The sequence below is a fragment of the Eutrigla gurnardus genome (assembly GCF_963514095.1).
Source record: "Eutrigla gurnardus genome assembly, chromosome: 7".
In the NCBI taxonomy this organism is placed as follows: domain Eukaryota; kingdom Metazoa; phylum Chordata; class Actinopteri; order Perciformes; family Triglidae; genus Eutrigla; species Eutrigla gurnardus.
Genome location: NC_139921.1, coordinates 17092503 through 17111908, shown reverse-complemented (window position 1 = coordinate 17111908; position 19406 = coordinate 17092503). Strand labels below are relative to the sequence as shown.

Genomic DNA, 19406 nt, shown 5'->3' with positions numbered 1-19406 from the left:
TTTTGTCTCTTCAAGTTCATTACAAAGACGATGCTTTTGAAATGCAAGCACCAACTTCTGTGTGTCACAAACTTACGGCTAAATATTAGTAATTGTGAACATTATTTCTTTTAGTCTCTGTTGGATCCTTATGTCATGAATGTATCACAAACAGTATGGGCCTACTCATTTGGTTACTGCACTCCCACTTATACCTTTTTGCCTTTTATATTCAGGTGGAGGAAATAATGGCATTATTTCGTTTAATGGACTGAACTTCTCTCAGCAGCACAGAAACATAAAAGACTAAGTCCTACTTTAGAGGATGACTAAAGTTCATGACCTGCGCCCTTAACATCCATTCATAACCTATTAACCTATCATTTTACAAATGTTTCCATTTGATGTCCACTGTACTTTACTGTGCTCTTCAAATCATCGGCTGAACCGGACCAGAAGTCTAGCATTTAGGTCAAAGTTGATATATTTAAAGCCTTTCAAAACCGCAAATATGTTGAGATAAATGTCTTGTTGTAAAGCTGTGGTCATTGGAAATATCATGCTTGTTCATTTTGTTTACCTCTCGACTGTAATCACTATCAGTCATCCGAATAAAAACATAAAAATATCGATCTCTTTGAAAATTTACTTTGAAAAATGGCACTCAACACACCTTACATTTATTGTGTGTGTGTGTGTGTGTGTGTGTGTGTGTGTGTGTGTGTGTGTGTGTGTGTGTGTGTGTGTGTGCGTGTGTGTGTGTGTGTGTGTGTGTGTATTCGCATAGTAACTTGCTGCTTTTGAACTGCTGTACATGCATCACTGGCATGATGGTGGTGGTGTAAGTGGTGCAAATGTCACCTAAATCATAGTATAATGTTGTAGTTTGGTCTATAGCAATGCAACATGTTATGTTAAATCAGTATTCTGTGTTTAGAGTAAGTATTTTAGATTTTTATCTGTATGCCAAATAGATGTAGTGCAGTCAAGAGTACAGGTACCACACATGTACTTGCAGTATAACTGCTGTAAATTCACTTAGTTTCTTACCACTTGTGTTTTACGGATATGGACAACAGACTTAACATGTCTAAAACAAATAAATAATAGATATTAAAAAAAAAAAAATCTAAATAGTTCAAAAATAATTTGCTATACTATATCGCCCACTCGTGGCCAAAGAGTACATCACGCCACTGCTTTTTCCATCTTTTCCCTAACCTTTTCCCATTGGTTAACCGGGGACAAGGAGCTATCCCAGAAGGATTCTGGGAAATTGTGTTTACACCTCAACACCCATCCCGACATAAATATCGCAGTGGACTGCAGCTCCCAGAAACCGCCTCACTTCTTACGTGTTTCGGTGAAGAGAGCTGCAAACGTTGCTCTCGTGCCCTGGCTGCGTTGCTAACGCAAATGTTGGAATAATAAAAGGCTAATTTGATGTGATAGAGACCGTCAGCTCTTTTTAATCTATTACTGTGAGGAATGCCGCCCTTTGACAAAGTGGACACCTGGTTAGCAAGCTAGGATAAGTATGTTACCGATGCTAATGTCTAACTAAATAGCGTGGGTGTAATGTAACAGATACTGTATTATGTGAAAATGTGTTGACTAGGAAAGATGAGACTCTGCCATTTATATACAATGTTGAGAATTGATACCTGGTGCACCAGTATTGCTTCTTGCTAACGTTACCTGGGCTAAATGTAGTTATTTGTCCCAAACAACACAGTTGCACATAATCTAGATATCACCCATTAACTAGCTAATGTTGATGTATGATTAGATCAATATATTAGACTTGCCTTGTTTGGAAGGTGGTCTTGTCAATTTATTACAGGTTTAATTTCCTAATGGCAAAGGAAGAATGCATTACACAGTCGAACACAACTGGGGACACTTCAACACTACGAAACAGGAAAGGGTTTACCACCTCAGAAAATACCCTCCAAACCCAATCAGCCCTTTTGTCAAAGAGCAAAAACAGTCAAACTGCTGGACCCTCGTCAAAAGATGACCCCCAGTCTTCAAATGGGATCGCTGCTGGGTTTTCAGCCAGAGGAAATGTCAGCGAGGATCCCCCAAGCAGAGTGCTGCTGCTGATGTTGGTGGTGGGACTATCTTTCTCTACACGCCTTTACAAGATAACAGAGCCTCCTCACGTGTGGTGAGTAAAAGTCACGCATGCATGTGGATGTCGGTTGTCTGGTGTGACATGTTTTCCATGATCGCTGTTGTTGTTTTAGCTGGGATGAGACGCACTTTGGAAAGATGGGAAGCTACTACATCAACAGGACCTTCTTCTTTGATGTTCATCCTCCTCTTGGAAAAGTGAGATCACACATCATCCCTTCCGTGCAGCCTCTAAAGGGAAACCTCTCCAGTATGAGTGTTGATGTCTGTTAATCTGTTGCAGATGCTCATAGGTCTCGCCGGTTACATGACCGGTTATGATGGCACCTTTCCTTTCACGAAGCCAGGGGATAAATACGAACATCACAACTACTGGGGGATGAGAGGGGTAAAAGCGAATAGTTTCAAACTGACTAATTCAATTTCATATATTCTGGTCACATATTTTCACAACTTTATAAGGATAAGACATTAAGATGGCTGATGTGTGTCCTGTCCTTGCCCTACAGTTGTGTGCCACGTTGGGCTCCTTTCTCCCCATCTTTGCCTACCTCATCGTGCTGGAGTTATCTCAGTCTCACACTGCTGCTCTCATCACTGCCACTCTGCTCATATTTGGTGAGCAACCATCAATGTGCATTTCAAAAATGTCCTTTTATGTCTATTTTGCTGATCTGAGAACATCTATTTAACCCTCCTGTTACCCTCAACATTTTTAACATCTGTTATCCTTCAGGTCAATTTGACCGCAGCAATTCAAACCTTCAGAAAATGATTATAATCAAAATGTTTACCCAGGTTTATGCTTCAGGTACTCCATGTTTCTTTGTTGACAACCTAAATAACCCGTCAAATCAAATTAAAATCATGAAAAACTAACATTAGCAGCACTACGTCTACCCAGTCATTCAAGTGGGGAGCTGGACTATGATAACTTTCCATTTTTGGAAGTTAACAAATGTTTTTGTAGATGTGTACAAAGCGTGTGCAGGACATTGAAAACATATCATCATGTTCATTTTATGTTTGCTTATTTGCCCCATTCAATTCAGAAAATTCACTCAATATCAAGCAAAAGCAATAATGTTACATCTCTTTTTGTTCAAATTAAATGGCGTCAAATTGACCCCAAGCATAACAGGAGGGTTAAATGTTAAATCCAAAAATGCATTGAAAGATCTGGCAACCTGCATGTATTCATGAATGAAGGAGAATGAGGTTGTGCTTAATTTCCTCCTCTTGACAGATACGGGCTGTATCACCATTTCTCAGTATATCCTGTTAGACCCAATACTCTTGTTCTTCATCATGGCTGCAGTGCTGAGCATGGTCAAGTTCAACCAGCAGAAATACAGGTAGCACACCACTCTGACTTTTATTGTTTTGTTTCTTTTTTCTTTATTGTCCTACGCAATGTACTGGTAGAATTATTAGTTGATTAATCAGTTAATGGAGGCTATTTTGATAAGCATTGCACCAATCTGTCGCCCAACAAGAAAGAATCTTGCTTGCTCATAATTTTCAACAGGTGGTCCATGAGTTTAATGTCCAATATGGTCATTTATTTTTATATATCTTTCTAAGCAGTAATATACATTTGATTGGTTGCAACTTGTTGTTGTTTTCAGGTCTTTTACTGCCTCCTGGTGGCTGTGGCTGGTACTGACTGGTGTAAATCTTGCTGGGGCATTGGGGGTGAAGTTTGTGGGTCTGTTTGTCATCCTGCTGGTGGGACTGAACACAGTCTGGGATCTCTGGGGACTTTTGGGAGACCTGAGCCTCTCACTGGTAAACAGCAGCATATTTTAAATGGTACTGATATCTGATAGAGCTTTGTTTGCATTTTAGGCTCTTCTCACTTTATTTTCTGGCTCCAGGTGGACATCGCAAAGCACTTCTCGGCTCGGGTCGTTGGACTCATCCTGCTTCCACTCTTCCTCTATGTTACAATGTTTGCAATCCACTTTGTTGTGTTGAACAAAAGGTGCGTCTGGTGTATTTTTGGTAGAGTGTGATTACTGGTCATCTAGACTGTTTGGGTAATCATAATTTTTTCCTCTCACCAGCGGACCGGGAGATGGCTTCTTCAGTTCAGCCTTTCAGTCCCGTCTCATCGGGAACAATCTGCATAATGCATCTATGCCTGAGTGTGAGTCTCATACATGTGAATAAAACCACATGATGCTGCAGCTGTGTTTACTGCAAAAGGGTGAAAATAAATGTATCGATGACAGTCAGATGGGCTGAAATGTTTCTATACATTTTACTCTCTTCACAAAGTAAAATATCACAGTCTTACTATTAAGGCTTATTGTTCTAGTTTATGCTCGGTTCCATAATTCAACTCAAAAAATCATTTTGTATGAAGTTATTGTTTTGTAATGATTTGAGGCAACATCTTGTTCTTCTGCTGTAGACCTGGCGTATGGCTCCACCATCACAATAAAAAACCTCCGTATTGCTGGAGGCTATTTGCACTCTCACTGGCACTTATACCCAGAGGGAGTGGGAGCGAGGCAGCAGCAGGTCAGGCTACAGGATTCAAGTGGAAAGCATTCTCAAATATAATTAAAAATACTATTATCTGGGATCATTTTTTTATAATTTTTTGTCCTCTGCTTATTTCCTTGCAGGTGACGGCATATCTCCATAAGGACTACAATAACCTGTGGCTTGTTCACAGACAGGATGCTAATGGATGTGAGAAGATTGACTGTTAACAGAAATTCGAGTATCATAACTTTTAAGTCCTAAGAAAGTCATGTATGAGCCTCTTTGTTGTTTATCTCTATTAAGCTCAGTCTGGGACACCTGATCTCGTTCGTCATGGTGACATCATTCGACTGGAGCACAAAGAGTAAGTATCATGACTTTGCAGAGCAGTGAATTAAAAAAAACATATTATTTAATGCCCGCTTCTCACATCTTAATGTCATTCCAGCTCAAATTCTATGCATGTTTATGAAATAACGTCATTTTTCCTGGTCCCTTCAGGACAACCCGTAACCTTCACGGTCACCTCCATGAAGCCCCTCTGACCAAGAAACACTTCCAGGTTACAGGCTATGGCATTGTGAGTAGACTCCTAACATAAAGATGCACTAAAAGTGATTACTTGTTTCACTTTACTGCCCTGGACTGTTGACTGATGACCTGTGACACAACTTCTGGGTGAAGTTGAAGTTTGTTTTCTGTTGGAAGTTACTTTTCATAATAACTGCATAATGATAATGATAATTTGAGCACTGAGACTACTTGCCCTATTGACCTATTTTCTTCTCTTTTCATAGATAGATAGATAGATAGATAGATAGATAGATAGATAGATAGATAGATAGATAGATAGATAGATAGATAGATAGATAGATTCCAAATGACTGAAAACTGATGTTTTCTATGTTTTTAACTTTTTGCTGCCTTGTTCTTGTGTTTATGTGATGAGTTTAAAACACACTTCCACCTCTGGTCTGTTCTTAGAATGGCACAGGTGACGTAAATGACCTGTGGCAGGTGGAGGTGTGTGGAGGCCGGAAGGGAGACCTGGTGAAGGTGCTGCGTAGCAAAGTCCGCTTCCTGCACCGAGCTACCGGTTGTGTGCTTTACTCCTCCGGCAAGACTCTACCAAAGTGGTAAAACTAGTCATCTCTGCTCCTCATTTCCTATTCCAGATTGGTTACGTACAGCGAAGTATCAGTTCAGATCCTTACTTAAAATGTACTTAAAGTCAAAACCCATTGTGTTCCTGTTCAGGGGCTGGGAGCAGGTGGAGGTGACCTGTAGTCCATATTTGAAGGAGACTCCGAGCACTCAGTGGAACATTGAAGACCACATCAACCCCAAATGTAAGATAAACACATTCCTGTGTTTTTGTCTATACGTCACGATGTCAGACACTAAAAAACATGTTCCTTTTTCCTCTTGTGTCTTCTGGCAGTGCCCAACATTAGTTTGTCTGTGCTGAAGCCCCATTTTCTGGAGATCTTACTGGAGTCCCACATTGTTATGTTAAGAGTAAGACACGATGAGAAAAGATACAGATCATCGGTGATTTAATCACAAATCATTTATTGACATGAAATATATATTTTTAGGGCAACAGTGGCTTGAAACCAAAAGACAATGAGATGAACTCAAAACCCTGGCATTGGCCCATCAACTATCAGGTGCATTGAATGATCTGCGCTATAAAGTTTCTTTTTTTTCTTCTTTTTTTTTATGAAATACATGATTATTTGTGTTATTGGTGTATTTCTGTAAAGGGATTGAGGTTTTCTGGCGTGAACGACACAGAGTATCGTGTGTACCTGCTGGGGAACCCTGTAAGTCTGTCTTAAGCTCGCTTCATACTTCCTGTTGTCGCTCTCCCCTGACTAACACACATTAACACTCTCATGCTTAAATGCTCTTTTTCAGGCGGTGTGGTGGATGAATTTGGCCACCTTGGGATTGTATCCTATCATGGTGGCAGTGGCGTCTATAGCCCACCAAAGAGGCTTCTCATTGGGCCAAAAAAGAATAGGTATGATTATTGGCATTGATGCTGACTGATCGACAGCAATAATAAGATTTAAACATGAATTAAATGTTGTTGTCTTTCAGAGCATTCTCTTGTTCTGGTGAGAGAAGGAGGGCTGCTGCTCCTCGGTTGGCTGCTGCACTATGCACCTTTCTATACGATGGGCCGTGTCCTCTACTTCCACCACTACTTCCCTGCAATGCTCTTCAGCAGCATGCTAACAGGTACCAGATCTCACTGTCATTTGGACACTTCCATTAAACAGACAGGGGTTTTCAGGGAGGGAGGAAGGAGAGACGTGAGGCAAAGCTACTACATGGAATGAAAGCCAACTAAAGTACCGATTACTGCAATTTGTTTACAAAATCGTACTCCTTCTCCTTCGCAGGTATTACATTTGACATTCTGTTAAAAAGCACCGACCTGCTACTCCGCCCACCTTATTCTCATTGGCTGCAGAGACTCGGGGAGGCGGTACTTCTGTTTAGTGTTCTTTACAGGTGAGATGCCTAGCAGAGTAACTAGTGTGAAGGAAAATGTTATTATAGTTCATTCTTACACTGTCATAAACAACCATCATCAGATGGTGACATCCCTTGCATTTAAGCTAAAACCAGCTAACCTGGTTTTTGATTTCCTGGTAACACATTTTCAAGTTTAAGTGCTTCATTTACTTTGTATGAATTACTCTAATTAGATTTTCTATCCGTCAGTTTCTACCTGTTCCATCCACTCTCCTACGGCATGACGGGGCCTCTCGCACATGAGCCAGGCAGCGCCATGGCCGGCCTGAAGTGGTTGGACTCCTGGGAGTTCTAGTGTGCTTTCCATGAAGAAGATACTATTGTGATGTAAAGCTGTTCTAAATAGGAGTGGCTTTAATTGATCATGTGTCTCACAGAGTTCTAGTTTTACAGTGTTAACACAAAAAGATCACTTTCATAAGGTACTGACTGCACACACTATAGAATCTCTACCTGTCCTCGTATTAATGTGTCTCAGCATTTCCCAGTATTGTAGTCTATAGTGTGTAAAGAGGGCTTTGTGAGATGGACCTGAATCAGTGCAATATGGAAGCAAGGGTTGTGAAGTGTTCAAGATCTAGACATTAATCATCACCAAGCTGCCTTTACTCACTCCACATCTTACATCCTGGACTAATATGTGGATATGCATGGACTGTATGTCACAATGATAAGCTAAAGTGCCTAAAGTTCAAATGCTGCATATCCCTGTTGGTCAGTTTTAAAGAAAACACTTTTTGTTAAATAGTTATAGGCTATCAGAGACTTTAGCGATTGTCTTGATCTTAGTGACCAGTATTTTTTTAATAGTATTTAGCCATCAGTGCTGTTCAGTACTGGCTTCTGTTTATTATATGACTACTACTGACTCTGTGTCATGTACATTTCAGTATGATCAATAAACTGTGATATTCTTGTAGCCTGTCTTCCCCTTGAACCACAATTTCAACTTTTTTATGTTTTATGCACACTTGAATGAGGCATGTCTTTATATTATTATATTATTATTATTATTATTATTATTATATATTAGAAAATAACATATACTATTCAGTAGTTAAAAGATGAAAATATAAACAATTATTATATTTACCTATTAATGTGGTAAAAATATGGTTATGCATGTGAATATTTTCTCACTGCCGTGAGACTGTAATGTATATTTATACCGCCTGACATACACTGGCAATAAACCAGGGGGCCGCCTGCTGGTATGTTTATGAAATACACCGGTACGCGTTAACTCCTAGGTCGGCTGCTGTGATTGGCTGTCGTTTACCACGTGTTTATTCTGAAGATGGCGTCTCCAAATGGAGGTAAATTCTAATTCCTTACCCTGCTATGCCGTGTGTAAACTGTAAATTTGACATGTTGAGGGACATTAAATCGTTAGCGACTCCTATGCTGTCTTACACGAACACTTAGAGATGATAGAATACACACGTTAGCGCTGTATTTTTAATGCCTGGAGATGTTTTTTCCGTTGGCTAAACCCTTCACTAGCCCCAGTGTTGTGTATGTCCAGTATAAAGGGAAACAAGCTTGAACCCACAGTTTGACCCACAGAGTTGAAACTGTGAGGGCTGCTAGCTAAAAACATGGCTAATCTCGGAAAATTGCCGTTGTACTTTTAAAATGCCACACCGCCTCTATTAATGTACTTAGTATACAGTGTTTTGTCTCACAATATCGCGGTTAGGTGTGGGTTTTAACGTTACTCACTAAAGTCTGTAGATTTTTCAACGCACTCAACGTTATTGTTTTAACTACATGTTAACTACGTTTTTTACAGTAAAACATTCTTCTCTACAGTACGCCGTCATACCGAGTTGCATTCATGATAAGCTGCACTTGTGTTACCATAGTGATTAACCGAAAATACATGATGTTGAATTAACAATTTATAAAATATGTACGTTAACGTAGGATATAATTGTATATATTTATTTTTCCACTATGAGAATGCTCACTTTCATACATATTGTATGTAATCAGTGTATGTGTGTGTGTGTGTGTGTGTGTGTGTGTGTGTGTGTGTGTGTGTGTGTGTGTGTGTGTGTGTGTGTGTATAGCATGGCTAATTTTTGTATATACAACTCATAACCTAAAGTAATAAAAAAAAAAACACTACACACACACACTGCCAATACATATGCACAAATGCACACTACTGTACATAGTCCATTATTATTATTATTTGTATTTTTTATTGTGTTTTGCACTGCTCTGTTATTTTGCTGCTGTAACCCTGCAATCTTATCTCTTATCTTATCTTGTACATGTAAGGAATAAATGTACACACAGTACTTAAATACTTAAATCATTTGGGCTTAAACCACCGTACATTTTCATGTCTGCTTGTTCTTTGATTCCTTCTGAAACTTTGCTGTTGCATTATTTACAAATATGCACTGTGCATTTTCCATTGAAAGCATTTAAAACAACCACACTTCTTGCGTTGATATAGGTGACGATTTTGAGAGCTCTTTGCTGAGTTTTGAGAAGTTGGACAGAGCATCACCAGACCTATGGCCAGAGCAGTGTAAGTTGACATTTTCTCCTGCTCTTGTGTAATTACTCACCACAGGTTTGGGTTTTATGTTGCTGTAATCTTGATTTACCTGTAATCTCTCATTCAGTGCCCGGAGTTGCAGAATTTGCTGCATCTTGTAAAAATGTGAGTCAAATTCACTGTGACTCACTTTGATTTACAAACTACATAATTAAACAGGCTCGACATACTGTGATACATAGGCCTGATCTATGATCTCATTGTCGACTGAGTCTTTTGTTGTGTCTTACATCACAGCCCATCAATAATTCGCCCCCCAAATGGATGGCTGAACTAGAGAATGAGGACATAGAAATGTTGAAAGGTAATGTAAGAAATGGTAGAGATTTTATTTTTAATGTTTTCATTTGGTGTTGAACAGGAAGATTGCGGACGGTAATAGCCTTAACATATAATCCTGTCAAATAGGATAACATTTTGCTGAAACTAGTTACACATAGCTTTCATTATGGGTTCTGTTATCCTTCTGTAGAGCTGGGTAGTCTGACCACAGCCAACCTGATGGAGAAGGTCAAAGGACTTCAGAACCTCGCTTACCAGTTGGGCTTAGAGGAGTGTAAGTACAAAAACAACACAAACCTTTAAAAAGTGCCTTCATATCCAATGTTTTCTTTTGCTGCCTTTTATGAAAACAGTTGATTTAAAAATCTGAATGACAAGTATGCAAATACACAGCTGTAAATTAGTCACAAGTTACCACTAGATGGTGCCCAATAGTCTTTTTCTCTTTCTAGCTAGTGGATTTCGCATCATCCTTGTGTGCTTTCACTTTCAAAATCCAAACAGGTTGACTCTTCATAGGCTTCTATGCTTTTTATCCAAAGAGAGAATGGATCATGTAGAAATTGGAACCTATCCATTTACAATCAACTCCCCATTCCTGTCAAACAGTCAGAAATAAATTGACTTTAAAATAATGGATTTAGGGCAATCTTGTTCAATCTTGTTAAAATGAAAAATGTAAGAAACAAGGGCATGCCCACAAGAGCCCATACAACAAGTGCTCAAGCATTTGATTGCTTCAAAATATAGTTTTTAATCCATTTTCCACTGCCTCCATTGTCATAATCCATGTGGATTAAAGAGATGTAGCTAAGTGCTCTAAGAAAAAAAAGGGGGTATTTATTGCTCCAGTGAAAGAGCACACAAGCAATGAAGTTATGTGGCATAGCCCTCCTCTTAATAGGATTGTAAATGTGAATAAATGTACATTGTTTGTTTTTTATTCAGTTATTCAACCAACATGCATGTATTTAGAGGCAAAGTGATGTGATGCAGACATGTTGCACTGCGGTCTGCTTGTGGGGGCTTGTAATGAGCACACTGCTTTGTAAAACTCCATAAACATAGCCTGTTGTTATGATTCAAATTATGACAAACATACATAATGAAATTTGAGAGATGCATAAGGTGATTTATCGGAGGAGATCATCAGTTTGTAGGCAAGGGAGTTGACTCCAGAGTGACTGAAATGTTTTCTGCAATGGTATAATGCACAAATGTCCAACTGGAGATACTACAGGAACCATGAACGGAAGCCTAAGAGTAACTACATGTTAACAGGCTATAGATTGTGTAGCATGTGTTGTATTTGCATAGACCACAAGTCGCAATTGCATTTAGTTGTAAAAGTGTTTTATCTCCCTGATTTCCCTAAACCCGCAGCATGTAATCTGCCTGGTATAAAGATGTTCGCTGTCACAGGTGCAGGCCCGCAGGCTTTGCAATCATGTCGTGTACCTCAGGATGACGGGACACAATGATGGTTATTATTGGTGTCGGAGCAGCCCTGTAATGGGTGCCTGTTTAATGCTCTCTGGTTTAATTTTCTCCTTTTCCTGGCTGTCAGGGGAGGCCTTGTAAATCTCAGCTACTTTTTCATCATGTTTGTGCACTCTTCAGTATCCGTAAACGAGACTCCGCAGAGCGAGGGCAGGGGGACAGGATTTACTGCCCCTCCCCCTCCAACATGTGGACCATTAAAGAGGAAGCTGGTTAATGGGCAGAGCACAATCAGGCAGTGAACACTCTGCAGTGGGAAAGGGGACCTGGACCAAACATTATTACAAGAACACCATTCCCCTCTGCCTGGAAAACTCCCAAGTAGCACTAGTGTTAGTTTCTGTTTTCTCTTGCAAATTGTGCACTATGCACATGCTTCTGTATGTTCATGTTTGTACATGTGTATTAACGTTGCTGTGAAGGGGAGGGGGTGTAACACTCCCCTAATCCCCTCCCACGCTCCCTACTCCACCAGCATCCCCAATAATAGCTGTGTGACGCTGGCCTGGTCTAGTCCCAGAGGGGCTTGACGCGTGCCTCTTCCTCAGGCCACAGCTGTTCCTCCACCCCATGATGAATGCCCCTGTCTTGGGCCGCTGAGCACGGGCATCAAGCCCTGAGTCTCTGGGGAAAGATGAGGACTCTGATAAGTGCTGTTATTGGAGGTAATTGAAAGCTGAGTGCTCCTTTGGGGATGCACTGGAGGGCCTGGGCTCCTGAGAACCAAACTGCTGGAGCAGGTGATGGTCTCTATCACACTTGTAGGCTCAAGGCTACTGAATAGAATTTAGAACTTTTCAAGTTGCAAAAAATTTGACTGACAAGTGAACTACAGTGCTTGTAAGGCTGTGTAACATTTTTGAGTGAGTGCCTTTATTCTTGATATTTTTAGAAGATATTTATATCTGGTGCTTTGGCCAGATCACAACCTTACTGTGTAATCGTTGAAATCTAGGTAACCGTGTCACTGTATTCACACTGTCCAGTGTATTCTGAATGTAGGACCACCTGTAACACCACAGAGCACCTCTCCTTTAGCGTGATGCCGCCCGACGTAGACCCAGGCTGACCCCTGTTGCTTTTAACTGTGTGAAGGTGAGGCTGAAGGTCGCCCTGCCCTTACAGCTCCTAATGGGCCCGCATTCACCTCTTCCTCCGCCTCCTCCTCACCCTCAGGATCAATCTCCGGCCTATTAGAAGCAGACCGCTGCTGAATATGATTGCATTCACTGGGCCCCACTGGTGCTAATGTGCCTCCATCAATCCATCAGGCGGGCTGACCGTGGGGCGGGCGGTTATGAAGTGCCTGAGCTGACAGCCGCTGAATGAGGAACAGGGGAAGCCTCCTCACCGCCACCACCACCCTTCCTCCTCCTCCTCCTCCTCACCTCTACTACTCCGCTGTGCTCGTCTTTTCACCTCACTCCTGTGTCTCCCTGGGCTCATAGTTGCGATGAATGGCAGCATTGTGGTGCGTCTCTTTGAAGGTGACACCCTCTGTGTAAGCTCAGTTTTTATCATCTTAATGTTCAGTAACCTTGGGCTTTGTGCGGTTCCTTTTTTTCAAATAGGCTCCCATAGAAATATGTCTTTCATTATTGGGCGTGCTGTTTCATAATAGTGCTGTACCTATAGTGATGGCCCATTGTTGGAAAATCTTCAGCAGCTCCACGCACGTTTTACAACAGGATGACATGAGTATAGCAGGTTGCAGCTGTATCTGATAGTGCCTGTCCATATCTCAAGCAGGATCAGTGTCGGAGCTGTGTGAAGGCAGAGCTCGACACACACACGCACACACACTTGCACACAGCTCCTCGGTTCTGCCTGCCTGCCGCCTCCCTGAGCAGATCGGAAATGACACCTCATTTCCATAAAGGCATTAGGAATTCATTGGATTTTCTTTCCCAGCTAATCATCAGTGCGGGTGTAAAACCTTTTAGGCTTTTTAATGAATGATTTTTGACTGATTGCCTATTAATAAGGACACCTCTTGAACAGGCGTAGGCTGAGGCAGGGGTTGGGAGGTGCAGATGTGTTTGTTTTGGTGTGTGTGTGTGTGTGTGTGTGTGTGTGTGTGTGTGTGTGTGTGTGTGTGTGTGTGTGTGTGTGTGTGTGTGTGTGTGTGTGTGTGTGTGTGTGTGTGTGTGCGTCAGCCAGGCGAAAATGCATTGGCGAAGGAGGAGAGGAGGGGCCCTCTCGGTTGGGACATAAAGAGGAACCAGTGGCTCCCCTGGGAAATCACAGCTCGTGTCTGCATCTTAAATATCCCTGTGAAGTATCAATAAGTGGGTAATTGAATTTTGAACACAAACATGAGCGTCAGGTGTATGTGTTGCAAGACGGGGGGTGCTGTGGGGGCGAAGGCTGAATGTGTGTGCTCTCCAAACGTTTCTTTGCTGGTGTGTTTGTGTGTGTCATCTCCGCTGTGTCTCCCTCATCCCCTGGGGAGGAGGGTGGTGAAAGAGGATGTTAAATCCATTAAATAAAGCTTACAGCCTGTAATAGCTGAGCAGCACTCAGAGATGGGCAGTGAGGGTCAGATAAGTCCTCTTAATGAAAGTGAATTGGGGCAGTCAGGGCCGGGGTCCAAGACTCCAGTTAACCCAGGTGGTCGTCTGTCTTTTGAGCTAGCAGGGGTCCAGCGGCTCACCGGGAGCGTGCCATCGAGAGAGGCAGCCGGGGGGGGGGGGGGGGGTAAATGATTACTCTCATTTTATACACAGGGGAGTCATGGTGGGGGCTGGAAGTGGGCTGTGACAGTGACACCCAGATCACTCACCGTAAACGAGGGGAAAGTGAGATGTTACACCGCCGCGTTTCCTCTTGCATTTACATTAGAGCCACCTGGGATTCTCCCAATGAAAATTATTTGCTAGTGCACAACCGAAAATTGCACAAACATTTGTGTTGCAGTGGAGAATTTCCTATGGTGTTGTTTTAGTTCTTGATGTTTGGTTTTGGAAACAAGGACAACATGTTTAAATAGCCTCAGGGCATACGTAGCTGCAAATAGGTTAATCTCCATTGTTGTTCCTTAGCAGCATTAATCAGGGCAAAATCTACAGCCAGAGGATTACCGGCTGATGTGGGGTCTGGGGTCCAGGAGCTTTCAGCAGACTCTACTGTTATCTGCTCTGTTCTATCATTCTGATGATAACCTGGCAGAGCTCTGTTTGTTTACATATTGTGTCTATTTATGTTTCAATAATTTCAAAAAGCTTTGAAAATGGATTGTCTTGTCTGGATCGTGATGTAGTGAGAGTATTTAATATGGGTCACATTATTATATACAGTAGACTGTGATGGGATCTCAGACCAGATGTAGAGCTGAATGATAATTAGATAGCAACAAATCAACAGGGCAAGGCGATGGCCTGCAGAATCCATAAGGTGTCATTTAGTATGGATGGCAGTGGTAACAAGATGCTGATTAACTTAGTGCAAAATTAGTAATTGACCTTTCTAATCAACTAAACAAATCTCTGAGTCCCACTAATCAGTATTGATCAACACAGTTGTATGACAATGAGTGTGTGTGTGTGTGTGTGTGTGTGTGTGTGTGTGTGTGTGTGTGTGTGTGTGTGTGTGTGTGTGTGTGTGTGTGTGTGTGTGTGTGTGTGTGTGTGTGTGTGTGTGTGGACATTTGTTCTTGAGGCTTTCAAACTTTGCCGGTATATCTACATCTTACAAAAAATCTTAATTATATGGGGCAAAAATAACTTATTTATTATAAAATATAATATTATTCAATTAAAAATCAAATGCAGAGGAAAGTCCTCAGTGGTGCATGAAAAGTGCAAAAAAAGTTCAGAACATAAAATAACCCGGGTTATCCACGGGGCCCATAGAGTAAGCACAGTAGCGTTTGTTTTGACCTCCTAAATGATCAAATTAATGATGGCTGAATTCCATATAGCTGCTTCAGTTTCAGAGTCCTGATATTGCATGCTGGTTTACTGTCACAGTAGCTAAGTTTCCATCCAAATGTATGAATATTCAGTAACAATTATCCACATGATCAGCAAAAGAAGGCGGATGAATGCATTCTCTACCGTTATTTAAATATTGGAAGTTTGGCACATCGAGATAAACACTTTGAAATTACATAATCAAAATAGTGCAATGAGAATGTGGCATCTGTCTGATGTGTTGTGGAAGATTCAGTGGAGATTTAAGTCACATGCTTCATGTACGTAATGATTTATTTGCTGAATCGGTTCCCACTGCCCTTTGTCGCAATTAGCGTTTATTGATGCACAAACTTTCCCCCTCAGCAGATGTAGAAACCGTTTTGATATTTCTACTTTTTCTTGAATTTCCGTCCTTTCTGCTCAGATATATTAATGTGCACCTTGAAAATGCATATATAAACCGGTGGATGAAGATGCACTAATGGCTCACTGGGACACTTGAAAAGAATGGAGCCATTACTAACACTGTGCTTTTCTTACTATGGCATGTGGAAGAGTCCCATTGTAGCTCTTTTCTGTGATCCCACGATTTTTACTTTTTAGTTAGAGTTCATCTTGTGTTGCATTCTTCTCCTCCTCCCGTGTTCTGTATTAACTTGCTGATCACTTTTCCCCATCGTTCCTTTTTATAAAAAAAGAGAGCCACACATCATAAATTGAGCACTGATTTATGTTTAATGGGGTCTTTAATGTGATTATATCAATGATCATTCTATTGGAGTAGGGGGAGGCTGAACTGAACCGTAATTAATAAGACGCTCAGTGGGGCGAGGAGTCTCAAGAGGAGTCGCGTAGCCGTCCTTGATCCGTTTTACGGTTTGGGCTCATCAAGAGCTGGAAAAGGTGATGACGAGAGAGAGAGGGAAGCATGACACCTTAAAAATCAAATATACCCTTTACTGTTCCTCGTCTAACTGCTCCGACTAAGAAAGTGGCATCGGCACACTTGCGGCTTTAGGGTCATCCCGATGTAATTGCTTTCCCTCGCTTTATTTTGATGGCTTCATTTCAATCTAAAGCGCCCTATGCATGCCCAGGGTCCGCTGATGACTTTGTTTAGGGTGATTTGAAGAGACAGCAAAGTGCAAAATGAATCTATCCCATTCCAATTAGCATCATCTTTAACCTAATGAGGGACACCTCAAGGTGACGTGGCCCCCACGCCCAGATGCAGCATTATCATTCCACACTGGGCAACTCATCTAAATTACTAACTGGCCCGGCTTTTTCATTAGCCGATGTGGGTGAGGGGGGAGGCGGGCGGGGGGCAGCGCACAGGCAGACAGCAGCCAGCTGAGATCCTGATCATATTCTCATTGCAGGCGTCATGGAGGCGGATGACTTTCTGCTCAATGCCCATTTGAAATCAGTCCTCTCGTCGCTGCTCTGTAGTCAATGTTTGTATGATGTACAAGGTTAGTTAGAAAGTGAATGGAGGCGCTGAGGTGATCTTTGCAGCTCATAAAAACTGTGGTGCAGCTGAGACTCTGATCCTCTTCTCATCTTTAACAAAGAGTAATTACTATACCAGGAAGGTGCATCTCCAGGGTTTATAATGATTCTGCAGGAGAGTCTCAGCAGCCTCCACAGAGACACAAGGGTTTGTCTTTGACGGAAAAGCCGAGGCAACGGTTGTTCTCCCAGTGACGACCAGTTTCACAAAGGGCCTACAGAAGGGACAATTCTGTTGTAGGACTGCCTCTAGCACAGCCGACACTCGTGTGGAATCCTGGCGTGTTTGTCCTTTAACAAATGTGTTTTAGTCGCAGATGCTGCTGGGGCTCGGGAGGGAAAATTAGTAGGGCTGGGAAATATTTTCCCTCAGTACCATCATGTCAGTTACGTAAGTGTAATTTTGGTGAAATTATTGGTGCATTAATTTTAAGTGGTAAGTGATATAGTCTATATAGAAATTATAGCATTTTTTTGCAATGCAAATTCCAAGAAGCTATCTCGTCTCTCATGTAGATTTTAGTTTCAACTATATCTCCGACCTCCTGGAAGCAACAGCTTCTTGAGGAGGCAAAATACGAGAAGTAAGGAAACTAAACTGCTATGATGGCAGTTTTATCCGTGGTTCCCAATCTTTTAGACTTGTGTACTTTTCAAACCAAGCAAAAATGTCTACTTATGCCCGCTTCTCATACATTTTAATACAGTACTATGTATTAACTTCTAAGTGATTTTCACTTTTCATATCGTTTAATTTGAACTTTTTCAGTTTGGAGGAATACAATTATCCAGGATTTCATGATGATTACAGAAAAGTTTGAAAAGTAAACATAAATTTGTTTAGCAGAATATATTTAGCATTATTTCCCATCCCATTAAACATCTCATGAACCCTCAGATTTATACCCCGTTAGTTTGCAAACCACCGGCGCAAAGGGTTAATTGTAATAACCATATTTAATGCTTAGTCTTTGTTACGGCTTAGACGAATGTGGCTGTTTGCCTTTAAAGCTGTTGCCTTTTCCTATTTTACTAGTCATTTGTCACTTATTTTTTATGGCCATATTCCATAATAACATGTTGAGGTTAATAGAGACATTTTGCTTCTATTCTCACTCATCTCGCATCCAGACAGACACACACTTCCATGCACGCAGATGTGAGCTCTTGTGCCTCACTACATTGAGACAGCAATCAAGCAAATCGCAAGACTGTTTGGTAGCTACGCTTCCATTTAATGTTGTTTTCCATGTCCTGAATGAACAGATGTTTGTATAAATTCCCGGCGTGACACTCTAGATATTAAATACATGCTTTGCATTACTAAGCAACAGTTCTGAAGTGCTTAGAGCTGCAGGCAAATGTTGTGGGAGACATAATGTTTTTACCAACTTATGAAAGATTGTTGGAAGGGTGTAAAGCAAGCTAGTCTCTTCTAAGCATATTAATTAAATAAAGGTCTTTACCCTGAACAGTGGTTTATCTTGACGATACATTGTTGTGTTTTCTTGTCTTCCAGCTCGGGAAATGACCAGAGGGAAGTTTCTGAACATCTTGGAGAGGCCCAAAAAGTGACAAGTGTTGTGTTTTGTTTTTTTGCAATTGTTGCAAACAACAGGAAGTGTTGGGACCGCAAGGTGAATCTGGTTTATGCGTTTACAAATATGCTCCGTACACGTTCAGACTTTCACAAACTAAGTTGAAAGACTTTCACTAAAACCTAGATTGGAACAAAATTGCTACAGCTTGAGGTTCTTCTCTCCCCGTGCACCTGTTGTCCTCCTAGATGGGTGCCTTAACATTTACGGAAACTTTAGAATGATTTAGTATTACTCACTGAATTTACCTGTCACTTCTAGTAGACCTGCCTTGATGGAATGTTACCTATTTATTCTTATTTCTATTTTAACCATAATTTTTTTTTTTTTTTTTTTGGCAATTTGTGAAGTTGTATAATAAAGTTTTAAAATGAAAAGATGATTGCCTTTTATTTAGATTCAGTCAAAGCAGCTAACTTTGTTTTTTAGTTTTTTCTTTGATAAACTTCGCGGCTCTGCTGTGGACCAGCTGTGGACATGCAGGAGCTCCGACGTGAGAGTGTTCTCCCGACTACCGAGGCATGTTTCCTTTTTAATGAGCATTGGGAGCAGGGTCCCCTACACAAAACATTGCGTAAAAATAATATTGCACATTGTCATCGGCTTTAATGAGAGCTGACATAATTACTAGGACCATTTCTTTTCTAATTAGCACACTTCAGCGTCGTCGCAGCAAGCGGCCGGGCCGAAAGAGAATCAGACAGGCATGCCGAATGGGAAACAAAAAGAAGTCCATCCGCCATAATTAGGTAAGACAATGGCTCGGACTGTTCTCGGCTGGAGATGTCGCTGGGGCTCCGGCCGCTCACTCCCAACAAGTTACACTTTCTCTCCGGGCCGCTAATAAGCCCCTAATCGTCTTTCCGATTCACA

At 41.3% G+C, this 19406-nt stretch overlaps 2 protein-coding genes across 2 annotated transcripts; both read left to right on the top strand.

The window, feature by feature from the left end:
- Positions 1-1357: 1357 nt before the first annotated feature.
- Positions 1358-8058, top strand: pomt2 (protein-O-mannosyltransferase 2). The gene is made up of 21 exons (XM_084013121.1): positions 1358-2149; positions 2229-2313; positions 2399-2503; positions 2625-2733; positions 3362-3470; positions 3744-3903; positions 3993-4099; positions 4182-4264; positions 4532-4641; positions 4749-4815; positions 4912-4972; positions 5110-5188; positions 5593-5744; positions 5866-5957; positions 6050-6126; positions 6207-6278; positions 6375-6434; positions 6529-6634; positions 6715-6855; positions 7020-7131; positions 7345-8058. The coding sequence occupies exons 1-21, from the start codon at positions 1836-1838 to the stop codon at positions 7448-7450; spliced, it is 2307 nt and encodes a 768-aa protein (XP_083869247.1). The 5' UTR covers positions 1358-1835; the 3' UTR covers positions 7451-8058.
- Positions 8059-8419: 361 nt separating this feature from the next.
- On the top strand, positions 8420-18915 carry lin52 (lin-52 DREAM MuvB core complex component). Its single transcript, XM_084013487.1, has 6 exons — positions 8420-8471; positions 9623-9697; positions 9795-9832; positions 9965-10031; positions 10200-10283; positions 18455-18915. Exons 1-6 carry the CDS (start codon positions 8453-8455, stop codon positions 18508-18510), a joined length of 339 nt encoding a protein of 112 aa, XP_083869613.1. The 5' UTR covers positions 8420-8452; the 3' UTR covers positions 18511-18915.
- Positions 18916-19406: the final 491 nt, after the last annotated feature.